Source organism: Bemisia tabaci, chromosome 4, assembly GCF_918797505.1.
Source record: "Bemisia tabaci chromosome 4, PGI_BMITA_v3".
Lineage (NCBI taxonomy): Eukaryota > Metazoa > Arthropoda > Insecta > Hemiptera > Aleyrodidae > Bemisia > Bemisia tabaci.
The window spans coordinates 5626296-5645613 of NC_092796.1; the positions used below are offsets into that span (position 1 = coordinate 5626296).

Here is a 19318-nt window from a genome sequence, read left to right on the forward strand (position 1 = left end):
TCAAAATTGATTTACAATAGACACAATACCGTAATTTTAGATTTTTTTTTTTTTTTTTTTTTTCAATTTATGATTTTTGGGTCATTTATGATTCAAATTAGATTATATCTGCAACACTAGCTCAGCTTTGGAATTTTTTTCTTCTCTTCTTCTTGATTGAGCCTGGGATATGAACTTCTAAATAATATTATTTTCTTACATGCTCTTGAGCTGTTAAACTCCAAAAAGATAATATTAGCCGAAAACGATCAAGAATCAGTGAAGAAAGACGCTTAGTCACATGTACAAATAATTTGAAAGTATCTTAACAACAGTCACAATGGTTTTCTGTTTTTTTTTCCTACTTCAAGCTTAGGATGTATACTTTTGAACAATAGAGAATTGTGTTTAGATGATTTCACATTATTAATCAGTAAAAAATGACACCATCTGTCCAAACACCTAGTTTTCATGCCCAATATTAACAGAGATATTGTCCTTCAAAAAGCATGGCTTACGACATCGTCCACTGCAGAGGTGCATGCCATGGTTTCTTAACCCATTGGTTTCAGCCATATTTTAAGTACGGCAACCAGTGCAAATGTGTGTATTTCTAACATAGAGTACATAGAGTCGTAATGTTAATGGGATAGCTGGCACCATGTTCTACTCGACAAGTTCCTAGACCGGTGTGCACCGAGCTTCGGTCACTTTTTCAATACATGTTCAATCCAAAATAGCAGTGTAGAATTTGTGGTGATTCCTATCTTCTTGGTTTACATCGGATGACCTGGTACCCGTGTATCAAAAACAATCGATCATGTATCGAAAAAGTGACCCGGCGTCACACAGGAGTCTCGGAATTTGGGGCCTGGAAAATGCTTAATGCTTAATAGTGGTGCCAGCTCTCCCACTTACATTATGACTCTATGATTTCTAAATGATCAATCCAAGGTGGAGGCGTGTGGTATGTACTATTGCCATGGATGACATCATACACAGTGTACTTTAAAAGGCAGTGTCTCCATTAATATTGGACGTAGAAAGGAAGCATTTGGACTGTTCTTAGAGTTTTTGCTAATCTATACCAAATCTATATATCTATACAGAATGATAATATGGTTTAATGGCAGAATATGGGGCGAAGATACATTGAATGATGCAGCCACTTAATCTATTTATATTGAACGAGTCAATTAAATACAATAAGCTGATTGGAGAAAGATGTTCACAAGAAAACACCACCTGCCTATGATTACATTCGTTGGAATCCAGACCTTGATTTACAACTCAAGAGAATTGCTTATACTCGTACACGGTATGAAGAAAAAAATCGTAAGTGTCTTCGACATCCACTAAATCAGTCATTGGTAGCTGGCACTGGGGCTTCTTTCTTCTTTTTCTTGGCTAACGTATCTCGCTTCTGAATTTTTCTCAGTTCCTTCTTCTTCAATCGTTTCAGTTTAGCTGGATTTTTAATCTGCAATAAAATAAATCAAATTACATAAAATTAGGCAATTGCTCATAAGGGGTGGAAGAAACTGAGAGAAGACTTTAGCATATTTTTTCAGAAGATCCTCATTGGGCCACTGGACAAGGTGTGCATTTTGCCTTGCAGTGTTACCTTCTTTGAGCGCCAAACGCCCCTTAAAATCAGGCTTTAGCCCGTTAACTGGGGGGGGGGGGGGGGGGCATTGTGACGTCTAAGAAAGCTGACACAGTCTGTCGATTTTTTCAAACTCGCAATTATTGCAAAGCAGAAGTAGCAAGGGGACTTTTGGCTGATCGCCCAACATTGGCAATGTTCGGGTTTTGATCTTGATGCTGCCGGCACTTGGGTGTCTGAAAAAAAGTTTGACCCTCGAAAAGTTACATTTTCTGGTTATGAAAGAGTTTCATTTGGTTAGCAAACACTTTTGACAAAGTTTCAGATTTTTAGGTAAAGTTTAAGTGCTGCAGCATCGCACATTTGTGAAATTTGGAATCTCCAGAATTGAGATTTTTGGGGCTCTAGCGTGACTGCTTCGTCGATAAAAAAACATCGTCAAATCGTCAAAAATTTCAATTATCGGGATGGCCAATTTCACAAGTGTGCAATGCGGCAGCACTTAAACTTTACCTAAGAATCTGAAACTTGGCCAAAAGTGTTTTCTAACCAGATGAAACTCTTTTATAAACAGAAAACATAACTTTTTGAGGGTCCGACTTGTCATGGGACACCCTAGCCGGAACGGTACCAGTTTTCTAATTCGGTTCTGAGCTATTACTACCACCAACTTACATGTTTCCTTATTTTCTTTTAAATGGTGTTTATAATACCTAGTATTTTTTTAATGAGCTTGCTCCATAAGTTTCCTAACTGAAAAATATGATTCTCATTTTCTTGAACTGTTCATACCAAAAGGACCATTAAAAGCTCCCTCTTAGAGCAACCTCTCTTGAGGCAGTTTTAAACTAAGTAATCATTTGAAAGAAATAAGAAAATTCCTAATGTTAATTAAATTCGATCTCGGTACTTGTTTGTTTGACAATTCAAACTGATTGAGACTTCACCCTCACTACTTTGAGGCCTACACCTTACAGCTTGCATTCTTGATTTAAGTATCATAAGTAAAAAAACATTCTAAGAATTTATTTTTCACTCACAACTTGCACAACTTCTGATCTCAGTTCTGCTTCTTTTTGTTTCTGTATATTCTTCCTTCGCCTCTCTTTCTTTTCTTCTCTAAGCCGTTCAATTCGGGCCAGGTTGTCCTTTGTCATCTGTCTTAAAAGATTTTCTTCTTGTCTGATGCGAACTTTTTCTTCCACTGTTTTATTTTTTTCTTGAACTAGGCCAAACTTGCACCTGTAAAAATTAAATAAGGCAAAATCTATGGATAAGAACTTGTAGTAACCAAAAAGAAAGAAAAAATAATGTTGCTCTCCCATGCTCCTTACTTACACAAATTTCGGATGAAAAAAAATCATTGAGCAAACATTAAGAGTAAGGGTCAAAGCTTCAACAGATATAGCATCTACCCGATGATAAATATTAAATCATTAAATGGAAATTTGCAAGGTTTAATACCATTGTGTGTGCGTAGTAAGAAAGAGAGTAAATGACTACTGAGTTTTATTTTTATTGGCGATTAATTCCTGTTGTCTTGCAATGTGAGTACAGGATTTAGTTTCAACAAATAGGTAATGAGTTTAATTCTTCTGCATGGTACCTCCGTTTTATGAAAATTAAAGTGCATGTAATTTGCATTTAAAGGTGACTAGAGGCTTGAAAGTTTTTTTTGTTCTTCATTTTTGGTCCATCAAAACTTTAGATGATAGCATAAACATTAATGGATCCACTAACAACACGCTCGGAAAGAATGAGAGAAAAGTTAATGGTGAAAGCTAGTGTATTGGCAGACACGGACCAAAACAGAAAGACGTTAGAGAGTAATAGGCTGCTGAATTTTAACTTCATGTTTTTGGGGGAGTAGATCAACACTACAGAGAAACGACTGTGAAATCTCACGAGTCAGAAATGAAAAACAAATGAAACAACCGGCTTTCAAAATTTTGTAAATTTACAAATTTCACATTGATGAACGGCTAGATTGCTGAAAAAATCCGACACTCAAGAGAATCGATGACGGATAACAGCCAACCTTTGAGAGGTGAGACTAAAAAGTATGCTTCACCTAATGTAACCGATGAAATTATAATATAGAAGTCATTCACTCACACGACAAATCACTAACAAGTCACTGAATCAAAACTTAGTAGACCCTGTACACTCCTTAAAGGAATGTGTGCCCTGTTCGATATTCAATTTTTTTATCGATTTAAACTCATCAATGGATGCTGATCAAAAGTCATCATTGCGCCAACGTCCTGCAAGGCACCGTTTTTCCACAGTCCACATTTGAAGTTTCAATAACTACTTGAATAAATGAAGGTGGCGCAGCGATTCAGAGCCTAAAAGATCTCTCACTCTCTTTCAGCACCGGCTAAAAACAAGGAAAAAGTAGGGAAACCTCAGCCTGCTTAGGTACCATTACAATGCCAAGCAGTAGTAATCTTATCTCGGAATCTGCAAGCTGTTAGTATGCCTTCATTCACCTGGTTTCACTTTCCAAATCAGTTTCTTTCTTCTCTCTTCCTTCACTCACCAACTGGAGTTTTCCTCGTTAAAAGTGCAGCGCTGCCTTCATTTTCTCAAGTAATTATTGAAACTTAAAATGCAGATTGCGCACACAAACAGCACACTCGAACGCTCTTTTGAGCAGCTACATTTGAGATCTCTCACTAATGTTTCTTGTTAAAGAATATTTTCCAGAAATTATAAACTGTCCATAAGGTAGAGTCTGCACCAACTAAGTCTAGGCATGTTACACTGTGACGGAAGATCCGCCATGTGGCTTCTTACATTTACTGTCCATGCGGAAATGACAACAGATGATCTTCTACCGCAGTCTAAAAGTGTGTAGACTTATTAGGCGTGGACTCTAATGAGGTCAATAAATTATTCATTTGTATTAAACTTAATATCCATCGAGACTTAAATCATACTTTACCTTCTTCCTGTAACAGCAGTTTTCTTCCAGAGACGACCAGACAAGGGTCGCGATTCAGGAATTTTGATTTCTTCATCACTAGTAATATCACTGGTGTCACTCATGTCCGGCTGCACACGCAAAAAATGAGGCAAGACTAACAGCAAGAATATTTGATCCTCAATACTTGCATTTATTCGACAAAAACACTACTGAACCAGAAGAGGGCACGAAAGTTCGGGATTCGGGTCAAATAAAACAAAACATAACCTAAAACACAAACACCACCACGTGCTTGTTTATTTTCATGTCTTTGAAGCGTTGCCAAATAGAACGAAATAATAAGACTAACTGTATAAAAAGTTTTGAAGTCTTGGAGAGGACTCACACAGCGCAAATTAGCAGCGAAGTAAAGAATTAACGGAAATCAGAAAGAGTCATTCTAAAAAAAAAAAATGAATAAAAAAAAAAATTCAAAAAAAAAAAAATTCAAAAAAATAAATAAAAATAAAAAAAAAATTAAAAAAAAAAAAATTGTAAAATTTTAGGTTAATAGGTATGTTTAAAATTTTCTGGCTGGAAAGCAAATCTACAACACAGAACAAAGACCATATTATACCCTAACCATACCTAGGCGAGGTCTTTTTTTCAATTTTAGGTAATTCAACTAAGGGGGGAGGGGAGGGGACTCGAGAGGAACCTTACGTGGGAGGGCGGGGGGTCAAAAACTGCGACATATGAGGCCAAACTCTGCTTGAAAAGTGAATCGAATGAAATATGGCAACGAATATCGCTTGAAAACTGTCCAACATTGGTATTTCCTTTTCTCTCCTATCCTTATTTGACTTTTTTCATTTTTAGATCTGTGTCCATATTTATATGATGAGTATGCGAGAGGGGGGGGGGGTGGTAAATTTTCAGAATTATTTTTACCTCAGGCAAGTTCTAGACATGATGGAGAAGGGAGAGGGGTGGTACAGAAAGGGGACCCTATGAATGATCTCAGTCTTCAGTTGTCTTATTGTTAGTACAAACAAAAATGCGGATTCTGTTAGGTATGTTTTGTTCGAAGTATCAATCAACATCACTCTCAATAAATTCGAGTTTATCTGGGTTGAAAATTATCGAATAAGAATGTATTAGGAGAAAGGAGGAAGAAGCAGGAGGGTGGTACTGTGTAATTATTAGCCTGCATAGTAAAGTAAGTAGTAGTAGTAGTAAAGTAAGTAAGCAGTAAAGTAAGTGAAAAACTTAAAGTTGAATGGAGTGTTGTACTAGAAGGGAAAGATTGTTTCAATGTGTGTGAAAAACTATTGCAGTTTTTCATTACGACTGGGATGTATTTTAACAGTCCCAGGAGGGACATAAACTCAAATTAGGTAATTCATCCTTTCCTTAATTGCTGAATCCAATTTCAAGAAAGCTTGACAACTTACCTGCTTCATCCTTTCTTACGCTGAAACCTTACCACAAGCTCAACTTTAATTATTCACAGAATGAGTCCGCTCCTCTGAACAAAACTGTCTTGAATACTAACATTGATACCGAACATACTATTTTATCAACTTCTTTCCTTACACACAAAAAGAAAAACACTATAGGTACAATAGTAGCACTAACTAGTAAGTAATAGTAACTAGTAATAGTAGCTAGTCAATTTAACTTTTTCAAGAATTTCATGTAGAAGAAGCCTTGCAAACGGCTTTTTACAAATTTTTGCAATTTTTTTCCTAGAATTCACTCATGAATGGAGAAAATAATTATTTGTCCATTTGAGTTGCAGTCATACTTTTTGACTCATTTCCTCATACTAGCTGATTCTGCCGCCCTACTTTAATGATTTACGAAGTACATCTCTGACTTTTAATAGGACTTTCAGCATATCAACGGTGAAACTCCCAAACCACATATCTTAATTAGCGACGTTGCAGACTTCCTGTCATATTTTGTTTCTTAAATGGAAAACTACTCGACAGCAATTTCTAAACACTGCAGTGATTTTTCTCCACTGTGTAAATGAAATTCTGTTAAAACTTCGAGGAATGATGTTCATTTTTTCTCTTTTAAAAAATAATTTTTCTTTTAAACACTACAAACGAGAACTGCGGTTTGGGATTTTCACCGTCGATAAAGCTGACTTCTGCCGTGTTACATAGGAGAACTTTATGAGGGTATTTCTGTATGAGCCACGGTTGGCACATGATTCTGTGTGTCTCAAGGCTCATCCTAGATTCCACTTACTGCTCTTTTACGACGCAGCAGACTTGCCGAACAACAAGAATCAATAAAATTTTAAACTCACTTGCACATAAAAATAATAGACAACAAGAATCAACCAATAATCTTTCCCTGAGAATCAATAGATAGAATGTATGCCCTAGTAAAGAATGATCTCTTTGGGATGGGAGCTAGCTTCCTTAGCTCAGAAAAATATATAAAATCACTTAAAACACATCTGACCTGAAGATTTATTAAATGGCCTACGGTCATCGGAAGAAATTAGACTACATCTACAGCAACAGAAGCTCATCAATTTACGTATTCTTACAACATCAATTTATTTACCAAAATGTGATGTTTTTAAGCTATAAATACAGACTGAATTAAGTCATAATCCACCTGACAAATGAGAACTTGTACCCGAGCTTTTTTCTTTATTATACATGCTTTTGTTAACCAACAGAGGACTAGCAGAGTTCTGTAATTTGAGGCCAAGCCATAACAAAAGGCTAAAAGCAAACTACCCATAGTCTTCTCTCTCTTCGGACCCTGCCTTGTTGACTCTCCAACTTACCTTTTTAGATAAGTTGCGCTTACATCCTCATTAAGAACATAACTTTAGATAGAATGAAAGAAAGTACAATGTAGAAGCTAAAAGGAAAATATATTGTCAAGCAATTTTAGAATCATGGAATCCACAAAGAAGAATTGCGTACAGTGTAAAATGGTAAATAAAAAACAAAGACTGGAAAACAGAATAACAATAAAATTTACATCGTGAAGTTTTGTGTGAAATCGTACTCGATTGTTGGGATGACAGACTGAACAAACTTCAGGAATATTATCAAATACATGTGTACACCTAGTTCACCGCCTCCTTCCATCACTGTCTCAATGATCTTCTTCATCACTTCTCCATGCCTGCAAAATTCAAAGAGAAAGATACGATTGAAAAATTGCATTAAATTACAGATAAGAGGTGAGAAATTTAATGATGTATCTCACAGTAGTCACTTTTTGACATTTTGAACATGAAATAATTGAATAAACCTCATGGGGGGGGGGGGGGGGAGATTAAAGGCTCCACTCGATTTTGAGATAACATACCTTCTGTTAACACTAGCGTACAAAAAATTAATGAAGCTTGCGACTTATTACAACATTTTAATTTTCAGATTATAAAGAAAAATTTGGATCCAAAAAGCAGCCTAAAAATTCGTCTAAATTTCATAAAATTGATGCACACAGCAAAGACTCTTCATTTACTGTTTTTTTATTTGTTTGTTAAAATTTTTGTTACATTTATTTGATGTTAAATTTTGTTCCATTATATTATTTGACGAGTGTTAAGCTCATAAATTTGTATGAATTTCATGAGGCTGTTGCATTAATAAATATATTATTATTATTATTAAGAGGCATTATATTAAGCTTTGATTTGAAAAATTCATTATGATTTTAATATTTAAAAAAAAAAAAAAAAAAAAAAACATATGTTGCTTCTATGCAGCAGAATTTGACCTTAGTACATAGAAATTGAAGATTGAGTAATTGACCCCAGAGCATAGAAATGTGTTTAACAAACTTTTTGAGAAAAGAAACTCCCGAAAATGTCAAACCAAGGTGACTTTATGGAGTTAGAGATTCAAAATCAAAAGTTCCAAGGAAACCTACCTTGCTCCTAATTTGCTGAGTTCATAAAACAAAATAGCCGGATTACAGAGCAATTTACGACCTAGACTGGCACAAAAAGAACCGTGCTGCCCAGAAAGTTCTAGGCGGCATGGTTCAGGTCAACATGGTTCAATCTTTGGGACAACGGTGAGTTTTCTGTGGAGCCCTTAAGACCCGGGAATTTTCCGACCAAAATCACTAGATTGAAAATGTTGCCTCAATGGACTAAAATCATTTTTTTGTGCATGGTCACGCACCTCAGAAAATAAATAACAAGCAACTTAGTTCATTTTTGGGCACCCCTCTAAGCAGAAAAGCCAATGGCTCGAATCATAAATTTTCTGTGCTAAGGTCCCTGTCCTTTGCACAGTCCGATACATCTTAATTTGATTTGAAAGATATGACATACCTTCATCACAGAGGCATGAAAAGTGAAATTGAAGTCAGTGATTCTTTTTTCTCAATTTATTTTAGGAAAATTTGATTGCAAGAAATATCATATAGGATCTGTTGAGTTATCATAAATTTAATACCAACAGCAAGATGGCATTTTGTTCTTTTGATTTGAACATTTGATCATATTAGTAATATTTCTAAAAAGAATAAACAAGTTTTCAATCGATGTGGGAATATCACATCAATGATTTTCAGAACACACGCTTCCAAGGGGGAAAAAAGGAATTTTGATCCTGATCTTCCTGACAAAATTAACAGTTGTTTAAATCAAAAGCATCTTTTTCACAGCCAAACGGTTTCCAAAGGCATTGCACTGATAAGTCTGAAATCAACTTTGCTCTGAATAGCGTTGAGTGCAATTCCAAAAATGGCTTAGTTACCCAAATTTTTCAACTGACTGACCGATGCCCTTGTGCGTCTGTATAATTTATTTGACAGAGTTGCCATCAAAAGTTCCAAAGATCCTCCTTTTTTCCATGAACTTGAAAACAAATGAGAATGAACCTTAGGAGTGTTGGACAAACCTGCAAGGATGGACGGATGCCATGGGTGGGCCAGGAATGTGCGGATGGGCTTCCATTGTAACAGTTTTTTTAGCGTGATCTTGACTCACATCTTCATACATTTGTTCCACAGATAAGGGCTTTCGATTCTAGAATTAGATAAAAATAATCTAATATAAAAACATTGACCGCCTTAAAAACAACAAAATTCAATAGATTTTCAGATCTTCTTTACAATCTGAAAAACCAAATTTTGAGGGAAAAAAGACATTTTTGTTGAAGTTTATGTTAAACTTTAGGAGTGTTGCAAAATTTAGTGAACACTGCTGTGATGAGCTGATTTATTCCTTAGGACATATGAACAAAGTGCTGATTTGGAAAACCAGTTTGTCATTGAGTACAAAAAATAATATATAGAAGTGTCTAGAGTAAAAAGCGAATTAATCCTATTTTCAGTCTCCTCATTAAAGAAAAATTTACAAAATCAGTTTTTAAGTTTCATGAAATGGTTATTTTGCTCACAAGAATTACAGTTAACTGAAAATAAGACTTCAACACTGGACTTTCAGACAGAAATGTTTTAATAATTGAAATCATGCATCTGTAAGATGTGCGACAGTTAGCAAGATTAATTGTTCAAGGTTACTTGCAATCCTCTTTGGGCGAATTGGATGGCTAGTGAGTAAGAAAAAACTGCCCGTGAACGGAATAACTTTAAGCACTTCATTCAACAGAATATATGCAAATTAAGCATGCAGAAGTAAATACTTGACATTTCTGCTTGATGTGATTTTTGAGCGATTTTACAGGCAAACAGTCTACTTGGTTGCAGCCCAACCATAGACTTTGACTTCCATCGATATTGATAGAACTCAGTTCCATTCCAATGAGGTATTCCAAACATGATTGGGGTATTCCATTGGAATGGAACTGAATTCTATCAATATCGATGGAAGTCAAAGTCTGTGGTCGGGCTGCTGGCTGTATCTATTGTGTGAAAAAGGCCCATTTCTATGGGTCTTTGTTTTTGGATGGAGGTTAAGATTCTTCATATAAATGTTCACTTCATATTTTCTTTGCAGTTAGTCATTAATAGGAAGAACACTTGAGCTGTCCTTACTGAAATAAAAAATTTTAACTCTCCAAAATAAGTATATATTTAGCATTGAATAAGGAGAACCTCTGGAACTACTTCAGGAAATTGGCTGAAGGAAAATTCATACTTCCAACACTTCGTTTGGTACCTAACTCATTAAAATACAGCTGGGTAGGTAAAGTCTTTCAGCATGAGTTACCCGGCCGCAAATTTCTCTTCTCGGCTGGCTCTTAACCACGTGCTCAGACTTGAATTTGATCATAATTTGCGGCAGCTGATAATTTATGGCCTCAAAGGTGTCCTGTGGCACTATATAATTACCCGGCTGGAGTTTCATCTTTTTCACAGACATCTTTCTAGAGTTTAGACACACTTCTCGCTCTGTGTTAATAGAGCTCTCAGATCATGAATACTCACCTCATCATAGCCGAAGAGCCAGAGCCGTGGAGTTTGGTAATATTTATCATAAGTTATATACAAATCATAAGTGCGCGTTCTGATGATTTCATCTCCTTTGTCAACTTCTTCTGGTTCTTTCTGAGCGGTGCTCAACGAGGACTGAAAATGAGAAACAGTCAAGGTTTACTTTATGTTTGTTTTGTTTTTTCATTTAAAAATACCGTGACTACCATAAAAACTTTTTGCCTTGTACCTATCTACATCAATTAAATTAAATTTACGAAGGCAGTGAGGAGCAAAGAAACATTAGATAAAACAGATTATCTAGAAGAACAGGAAAAATGGAACTCTCGGCTTTTGTTTTGAGAATTTAGGTAATGTGATTAATAAATTGAACAATAAATACAATGAGAGAAAAAAATTCAGTTAACGTAATTCAAACCAAAATAATAAATTCGACCTCATGCAATCAGAATGTAAAAGAGCATGTCTTACGTCCTTAAAATACGGCTCAAAATTTGCGTCTGTCAACCGAAGTTCCTCACCGTGAGGAAAGTAGGGTGTTTTTGCTCATGTCAGCAAGGTTTTCCAAATTTCTTTATTTACCAATTCTCTGACTTTTTATGCTTTTTCCTAACTCCAAAATTTCTGAATTCCCTGACCTTTGAATGAAACTTTCACTTTTATGTTTTTTCTTTTAATTGCTCTCACTTTTGCTAGACTTCGGACAAAACTTAAAGAGATTATACCTGCCAAAAAGGGCACTCAGAAGTTGTTTATACTCCTTTAAATGGCACCGGCTGAGGTTGCTGAGTTGGCGTACTACTTGCAAAATTCCCTGGCTTTCCCAGTTCGCAGTATATTCTCTGACTTTCTGGATTTTTTAGACCGGAGTTTAACCTTAGTCTGGGATTTTCACCAGTAGCATGAAGGAACATCACAGCAGTTTTGATGAATATTCTTGTCCCAGTTCACAAGTAACTAAATAAAATGCGGAAAAAAAGTTTGGGAAAAGTAATGAGCTTCATTGAACTCGGACAGATTCAATATAGTCTACATTAATTTTACCCCTTATTTGCTTAATGAGATGAACTTTTGGAAAATTCTTGCATTAGTATCATAAAACTGAATTGAATGTCAAAATACATACTGGATCAGCTTCATCAAGAAGTCCACTTTCTTCAAACTCATCCATATCCACAGCTTCTTCGTCTTCACTGTCACTATTGCTATCTTTTTGAATTGTTTCTTCATTGCTCTTCATATTTGATGATCGACTAGGCTCACTCTGAAACATATTTCAATGACTTCATTGCAGGAAAAATAGGAGAGCAGGGGGAAGTTTGAAAAATTTTAATTTTATTTTGAAATTTGCCCAATATAACTTACAATGCTGACAGTGCTTTTTATATGGTTTCTTGATTCATCCCTACAGGTTGGGGTAATACATAGAAAACAAGACACCGAAGACCAAGGATTGGTCGATTTTGTTATGCTTTCCACTCCTTTTTCTATACCTGTGGATTTAAAATTAGATTCATCTGAACACTAGAGATTTGATAATATGAGAAAGGGGCACTGAAAAAATGCAATCCAGACAATTGCATTGTTTCAGTATGCATTTATTATTAAGATTTGACAAAGCTGCAAAAAATTTTTGACTACATGACCAGGCGGTTTGGGATCCGTTTCGTGCAAAAATGGGAGGGCCCTGAAAACAGGTTATGTAAGAGAAAGCCGGCTAAATTGCGGTCAAATTCACATACTGTCATAAAATCGCAGTAATTTAAATGTGCGCAGCCATAAAAGGCCATTTTTTTAAAATTTTGAAGGAAAAAAGGGATATCTAAAATGGGAAGGCCAATTTGAAAAGCGGAAAAGCCAAGAACTTCCTGCATCCCTGGCATTCAATTTTTTTAAGGGGAACCATCACATGACTTTGCTTGAATTTTTCAGGGATATTCTTTACACGGACAAGAGAAGACAATAAATTATTTATACAAATTTGTAACTTCTCTTGTGAAGAAATAAAATTTCTGTGGAAATTCTACAACAGTACATGCAAGATACGTTCCTTCATGTTGTAGATGATATGTAAAATAATGAAAAATGAATTGACAGAAAAATTTAAAAAAAAAAAAGACAGTTTAAATAGTTCAGTCCCTTAATTTTCTTTTCTTATTCATGCATTTTCTACAAATTAATACCTACAGGTGCTTCCAAAACCATTTCAGAAACCCTATCTTCAAGCCCTGAGGCATTGTCATAGTGGTGAGTATCAACCCAGCCTGAGTCAAAATCGTCATTTTCGATTACTTTCTCTTGTTCTTCGCAATACTCTATCTGAAAAACAAAAAAGAAACAAGGCTAATTGACAGAAATTATTTCATAGCCTAATAGGTAAATATATGAATCAGGAAAAAAATCCAAGCATATATGTATACAATACACGCCATCACATGTTGCTTAGATTGTGCATTGCATTCGTCACTGTGAAAGAACCTAAATGCCTTCGCGTTACCAAATTAATGTTGGGCAATTGTCTCTGAATTCCGGACATATTTTTATGGCAAGAACCGTAATGTTCAAGCCATTAAATTCCTATTAATGTTAAGATGTTGCAAAATTTTAGCAACATCTGATAACGCTAACAAGATTTTGAATAAAATTGTATTTTACTTCTACATAGAACGTATTAGTTTAATTATTTCTAAAAAGAAAGTAAATAAAACATTTATAATGAATGATGTTGTCATTGTACCGCAATAATTGGTAGCGCTATCAGTTAATCCTCTATGCCATAGCGTTACGTATTCATAACAACAAATTTTTCGGGTTTTTAAAAGATAAATCTTTCCTCTGTGGCATGATTTTGCAAACTGTCATTAGTTTTTGCATTCTGTGAATAACTGATTCCCAAAAATTCAAAATTTTGAGAAAAAATTTGGTACTCCATGTTTTTTATGCAAGCTACAAAATAGATTAGTGTCCCCCAGAATCTGAGATCCAAAATTAATTCATGTCATAGAGCGTTAAATTGCAGAAAACCCATCAAGGGGGAAACATTTAAGAGAAAGGGACAATGAGGGATATGTGTACAGCCTCTAGTTCTGAGCAGTAATAAATTAATCATATGTTTGTCACATTATGAAAGGGCAACAGGCGGCTCTTAGCTGTAACAAATCGACGGTGTAAGTCGGCAATCACATAACTCGGTTTGCGACATCACAGACTTCCTGTCATACTTGATTTTTTAAACGGAAAACTACTCAACGGCAATTCTTTAAAATTGCCATGATTTTTCTTCTCTGTGCGAAGAAAATTCTGCATAAACTTCAAGGAATGATGACAATTTGTTCTCCTGTAAAAAAATAACATAGAGGTGGAGATTTTCAGACACCTCAAACGAGTTCTGTGATTGCCGACTTACACCGTCAATGTACATTATAAGGAGCGCAAGAGAGTCACTTGAACCCATGATTGTGTGGTGCTTTCGGGAAATCAATCCTACTCAAAAAAGAGTATTTTGTGATACTATCCTGACCTCATAAAAAAATTCTGTAATCCTTACCTCTTTGCATCTCCTGGAGCAAGGGACATTCCTTGTTATTAAAAATTGTTTGTTTGGAGGCAGATACGTTTTGGCTCTTGATTCATCACCACTAGCCCATTGCCACGTTGGACAATGGTGCACCAGATTGTCTCCAGCAGCAACAAATTCTTCAGGAGTTATGACTCCCGTCTCTCGAAACTTTGATTCCTGAAAGGCAAAATATATAAAATTAGCAAATCAACAAGGCCATGTGTGAGATTGCAATAAAAAAAAGACTACAGTGGACAGGAATGACTAGAGCTCTCTCACTGTGTGTTGAGACAAATGTCTATCTCTAACTAGCTCCAGAACAGCACCACTCAAAAGGTTAATACAGGCAATCAGACGGCACCATTGCCGAGCAGTGACATAAACAATGTTCCAACATACGATTAGCAAGCACTAGGAGTCAACAGGGGTACGAAAACTTCAAAGGGTTCTTCCATTTCAAGTTTTTGCAGAATTTTGCCTGACACAAAAGAGTCAACAGTTTTATTCCCTGGAAGCAACGAGCTTGAATGCTGTGTTCCCAACCTTGCAAAAAAAAAATTTTTCTTGCCTACGAAGCTTCCCCCACTTCTTAGTACCAACCAGTACCATGGTTCGTAAGTTTTCGCACCCCTCGGTGTCAATATGGTAGGTGTGGTGTGCAAGTATACATAAAAACATGGCATGCAAGTTCTTGAGTCTTGTTGTATGAACAGGGGGGAGTTTGTGCAGCAACCTGACAGGTCCTCCAACAAAAATGAACCTCGGAGCCTGGTGTCACATGGGTGCATGTTTCCAATTTGGCAATGGACACATTGCAACAGAGGGAAACAAGGAATTGTGCTTCATGGGGAAGGCTGCTACCTATTTAATAATCTGAGCAGGTACAATTTTGAACTTGACAGCAATATTTAAAATACTTACAAATATGCTGGTTTGATAAATGGTAAACTTACTTTGAGAACAGGAGTCAGAAACTCTGCTACTCCAAGTGCTGTTCCCTTAAACGAATTGATGATGTTCTGCATGGCAATTTGAAGGATCACAGTAAAAAGAAGAAATGAACATTTATAATTAGAACACAAAAGCAGCGATCAGCTTGTCATGGCTAAAATTAGAAGGTTTAGAAAGCTATGAGAATCATTGGTCTTCAGGAAACTGGCTGATAAAAAAAGTGATAATGTGTGTGGTGTGACTTAAAAACAACTTAACCTCAATCGCTATGATTTCAACGATTTCCGATTTTGATTTGCCAAGGTCATGGCCAGAAACAAAAGAGATCGAAGGCTGGTCTAGCGAGTGCTGATTGGTGTTTGCACCTTTGCGCGGCCAAAGCGCGAAATTTGAATTGACGGACTTTTTGCGGACTTCTGACCAACCCTTCATGTTGCTAGGGAACAACAGCTGTTTCAGTAAACAAAACCTCCGTTAACTTTCACGGAAATTTCAGTTTCTTTATGGTTCAAGCATGCTTCTGAACTCACTGACAACCGATGTTCTGTTCCCTAAAACTAAAATATCTGCTTTTTAATTGCTGCACCTGTTTATTCCAGTCATACACTCTAATAATGAGCACAAAACTTTTCAGTGAACTTATAGGGTTAAAATAATATCGGTATGTACTTAAGTCTATCGTCTTTATGATAAGGAGTAAGTTTTGAGGCAAGCCTCTGAAAATGGAATGCGTTAATAATAATAGAAAGTTATCAGATGTCGACTGTCGTCATTATCTGGCGAAAGACAGCATTGATCACGATTTTTTCGACTTGGATGAGCTTGAAAAAACCGTCAATGATCTTTTCAAAAATCGAGAGGTGAACTCTGATCAAATATCAATGATAGCGACTTGCTCGTCTGACAATATAATATGTGATGAGGATAATGATATAGTGGTGGGTAGAAGAGACTTTCTCTACCCTGATAGTACTGCTGAGGACTGCCAACTGGAGGAAGGACAGTCGTCTGCTGGCTTGACGAATTGCATTGCATTTGCTGACCCAGATATTGCGACAAACGGTGATTTTGTGGATAACCGAAGTGAATCGACATCAACGGCAACTCCTACTGCAGCAGGCGACATGCTGGACACTCTGGAGGAGGACACATCATTTCCGTGCATCACTCCTATCCCTTTGGACAATTCAGATTTCACAGAGGTCACACCGTGTGCATTCGTGTCCTGCCGGTCAACACCTGATATTCAAGATAAGCTCTACTTCAGGAACTTCTCAGAGGCAGCGCTTGACGAGTCCAAAATTTCATTGTTGGTCGATGCGTTAGGGGCCCTTAAACTGAGCCATGAGTTCGAAGCCAGGAGCAGCGGACTACGGAGGCAGAGTCAACGGAGAAAAAATCTTACATTTTCGAACCAAGAGTTGAGCAGGATTGAGAGAGAGAATGAGATATTGCTGAAAAAAATAACAGCACAAGCTAGACCTCGTAAGGTGCAATTAAATATTTCTCCCAAGCCGAGAAAAACAGCTGCCTCTGTAAATCGTCTTCAAAAACAACAAGAGATAGAAAGGCAAAATTATGTAAGTTTTTGATCAAATTTAGTTGACCTAATTAAAGTAAGGTTTGAATAATGATGTTTAAAAATGGTCTCACGCCTGTAGGATGCTCTTTGGCGTCATTTCCCTTTTATTTAATTTATGGTGGTTAAGTATGGTTTATGAAGCGAAAAAATTCCTGATTCATTTTTTCCCCCTCTTCATTTGGTCTACTAACACTTTTATGGAATAAGTACCTATCTAGATGTACTTTCATGGAGGTAAGCAATATAGATGCTAAATATTTGTTTGGGATGGCCAGGGCCGGATTTACTTACTTGCCGCCCATGGGCCGCCTGTATTTTGCCGCCCCCTTCTCTTTCGTTTTGAAACATCAATAAAAACCACCAAGTAAACGTGCCGGAGAGGGAGAGGCGTATAAGACGCGTTTACTCGTGTTGGTCACATTTCTTGTGAAAGCCCTGTCAACACTACTAGCAGAAGTTCACGGAACTTGGTGCGAAAGTTAAGTTCCGTAAACCTATCTCTGTGTCTGTATGGACAAAGCCCTACATTTATAAGAAATGAACCAAAAAATTATGAAAGAACAAACATAAATGTGGTTTAATAATTCCTAAACCTATCTCTGTATGGACGAAGCCCTCCATTAATAAGAAATGGACCAAAAAATTATGAAAGAACAAACATAAATGTGGTTTAATAATTTTAACTTCCGCCGCCGCGCCGCACTTACCGCACTGTGTTTGGCGCAATGCGTGAAGTATTCCTAGTGTTTTACATGCGCTATGCGTTTCGGGCCGACCGCTGCTGCACGCACTATGTTTGCCGCAATGCGTGAAGTATTCATGCAGTCTTGTAGGCGCTATGCGTTTCCCGCTGCCCGCTGCTGACCGCAGCGACCGCACTGTCTTTGGCGCAATGCGTGAAGTATTCATGCAGTCTTGTAGCGCTATGCGTTTCCGCTGCCCGCTGCTGACAGCAGCGACCGCACTGTCTTTGGCGCAATGCGTGAAGTATTCATGCAGTCTTGTAGGCGCTAATATGTGTTACATGCCGACCGTCGCGCCGAGGGTTTCTCCTTTTCATCTCACGTTCTCGTCATCATTGCTCTCTGCGCCGCGCCGTTCCAGGCCAAATTCCGTGTTCGGTTTCTCTCTTAGTCTTAACTCGACTAATTAAAGGTGCTGTCTATTGTATCACAGAAGGACGACAAAATAAGAGATATACTCTCAGGAAATGAGAGATTTTGTCACCTTTTCTTGTTCGTAATTTTTTTGTCTGAATCCGATTTTTCTTTATGGCTACATTTAAAAAAATTGCAAAATTTGCCGCCCCCTAAATTTGCCGCCATGGGCCGCGGCCCATGTGGCCACCCCCTTAATCCGGCCCTGGGGATGGCTACTATCGATTAAGCTACTAAAACAATTAAGTTCATGGTAAGGAAAATATTTTCAGAATGCTGCTCATTGCAAAATTGCAGAACACAGATGATGACCCAGAAATTGATTTTCCAATACTAGTGCTAATGATTAGTAGGAGTCTCATTTTAGTCTCATTTAAAATTTCAAAACAATTAAAATTTAGTATTTTATTTTCTGATAGTTACCTTTTGTCTTCTTTTTTTCAGATCCTTTTTAAAAAAATTCAAGCTGCAAAATGCAGGAAATACTCATTGACAAAAGCTCGCTCATGAACAAGGAATTGTTCCTCTTTAGTAGGATTTCTGCTGCTGCTCCTTAGACTTTGGTGAAAAATTCCTGCACAAGGCCTCTGTGAATGGCTAGATTGCAGCCTGTGACTGGTAGATTTATCTTTGTTGACCTCGAATGTTTCTTAACTTTTCACTGTAGTCCAAATATTAAAAAGTGTGGAGTGAACCATTTCAATAATTAAAAATTTGATATTTATTTCAATGAAGTTGTAAGTAATTGACATACCTACCTTTTGCGCATTTTTTTCTTCTTTTTTTAATGTAGTCCTTTCTCATTCAATATTCGCCTGGTGGGTTATATTGTGTTTAATTATATTTAGCACTCCTCCAATACTTCCAGAGAAAATCGAAAGCATATCGATGACCGAAGTGCGAAAAACCACGTGTCTCCGTTTGCGACGTTGCAGACGTAAATTAAATAAAATTAAAAAAATTAAATACCTAAGTATGGCAGGGATCCCTGCCGTACTTAAGTATTTCATTTTTTCTTGGGAAAACTAGTCAAAGTAATTGCTTAAAAACTTCCTTGATTTTCGTCTCTGCAAGCAAAACATTCTGTATGGGGATTTTAAATTACAATGTAGGAACGTTTCTCTACGAAAAAATAAAATAGGGGCGGAAATTTTAAAACGCCGCGGTGGAGGTACGTGGCTCCGCG

General features: G+C 36.8%; 3 protein-coding genes across 3 annotated transcripts; 1 reads left to right on the top strand and 2 right to left on the bottom strand.

Annotated features, from left to right (window-relative positions):
• Positions 1 to 34: 34 nt before the first annotated feature.
• LOC109031314 (coiled-coil domain-containing protein 86) lies at positions 35 to 4785 on the bottom strand. The gene is made up of 3 exons (XM_019042765.2): positions 4533 to 4785; positions 2626 to 2827; positions 35 to 1459 (listed from the first exon to the last, which is right to left on the bottom strand). Exons 1-3 carry the CDS (start codon positions 4634 to 4636, stop codon positions 1340 to 1342), a joined length of 426 nt encoding a protein of 141 aa, XP_018898310.1. The 5' UTR covers positions 4637 to 4785; the 3' UTR covers positions 35 to 1339.
• A 2591-nt stretch (positions 4786 to 7376) lies between these two features.
• Atg3 (Autophagy-related protein 3) lies at positions 7377 to 15623 on the bottom strand. The gene is made up of 7 exons (XM_019042777.2): positions 15396 to 15623; positions 14431 to 14619; positions 13071 to 13202; positions 12010 to 12147; positions 10878 to 11018; positions 9386 to 9513; positions 7377 to 7652 (listed from the first exon to the last, which is right to left on the bottom strand). Exons 1-7 carry the CDS (start codon positions 15465 to 15467, stop codon positions 7502 to 7504), a joined length of 951 nt encoding a protein of 316 aa, XP_018898322.2. The 5' UTR covers positions 15468 to 15623; the 3' UTR covers positions 7377 to 7501.
• Positions 15624 to 15786: 163 nt separating this feature from the next.
• LOC109031324 (uncharacterized) lies at positions 15787 to 18872 on the top strand. The gene is made up of 2 exons (XM_019042778.2): positions 15787 to 16973; positions 18577 to 18872. The coding sequence occupies exons 1-2, from the start codon at positions 16116 to 16118 to the stop codon at positions 18640 to 18642; spliced, it is 924 nt and encodes a 307-aa protein (XP_018898323.2). The 5' UTR covers positions 15787 to 16115; the 3' UTR covers positions 18643 to 18872.
• The last annotated feature ends 446 nt before the right edge of the window (positions 18873 to 19318 follow it).

What these genes read in the sequence shown, in the direction of transcription:
- LOC109031314 (XM_019042765.2), bottom strand. Translation starts at nt 4,636, where the DNA reads ATGAGTGACACCAGTGATATTACTAGTGATGAAGAAATCAAAATTCCT. An exon ending in ACTGCTGTTACAGGAAGAAG is followed by an intron (nt 2,828 to 4,532) that starts GTAAAGTATGAT and finishes TAATTTTTACAG; the next exon opens with GTGCAAGTTTGGCCTAGTTC. An exon ending in GATCAGAAGTTGTGCAAGTT is followed by an intron (nt 1,460 to 2,625) that starts GTGAGTGAAAAA and finishes ATTTTATTGCAG; the next exon opens with ATTAAAAATCCAGCTAAACT.
- LOC109031324 (XM_019042778.2), top strand. Translation starts at nt 16,116, where the DNA reads ATGGAATGCGTTAATAATAATAGAAAGTTATCAGATGTCGACTGTCGT. An exon ending in AGATAGAAAGGCAAAATTAT is followed by an intron (nt 16,974 to 18,576) that starts GTAAGTTTTTGA and finishes TCTTTTTTTCAG; the next exon opens with ATCCTTTTTAAAAAAATTCA.
- Atg3 (XM_019042777.2), bottom strand. Translation starts at nt 15,467, where the DNA reads ATGCAGAACATCATCAATTCGTTTAAGGGAACAGCACTTGGAGTAGCA. An exon ending in TTCTGACTCCTGTTCTCAAA is followed by an intron (nt 14,620 to 15,395) that starts GTAAGTTTACCA and finishes TTTGCCTTTCAG; the next exon opens with GAATCAAAGTTTCGAGAGAC. An exon ending in GCTCCAGGAGATGCAAAGAG is followed by an intron (nt 13,203 to 14,430) that starts GTAAGGATTACA and finishes TTTGTTTTTCAG; the next exon opens with ATAGAGTATTGCGAAGAACA.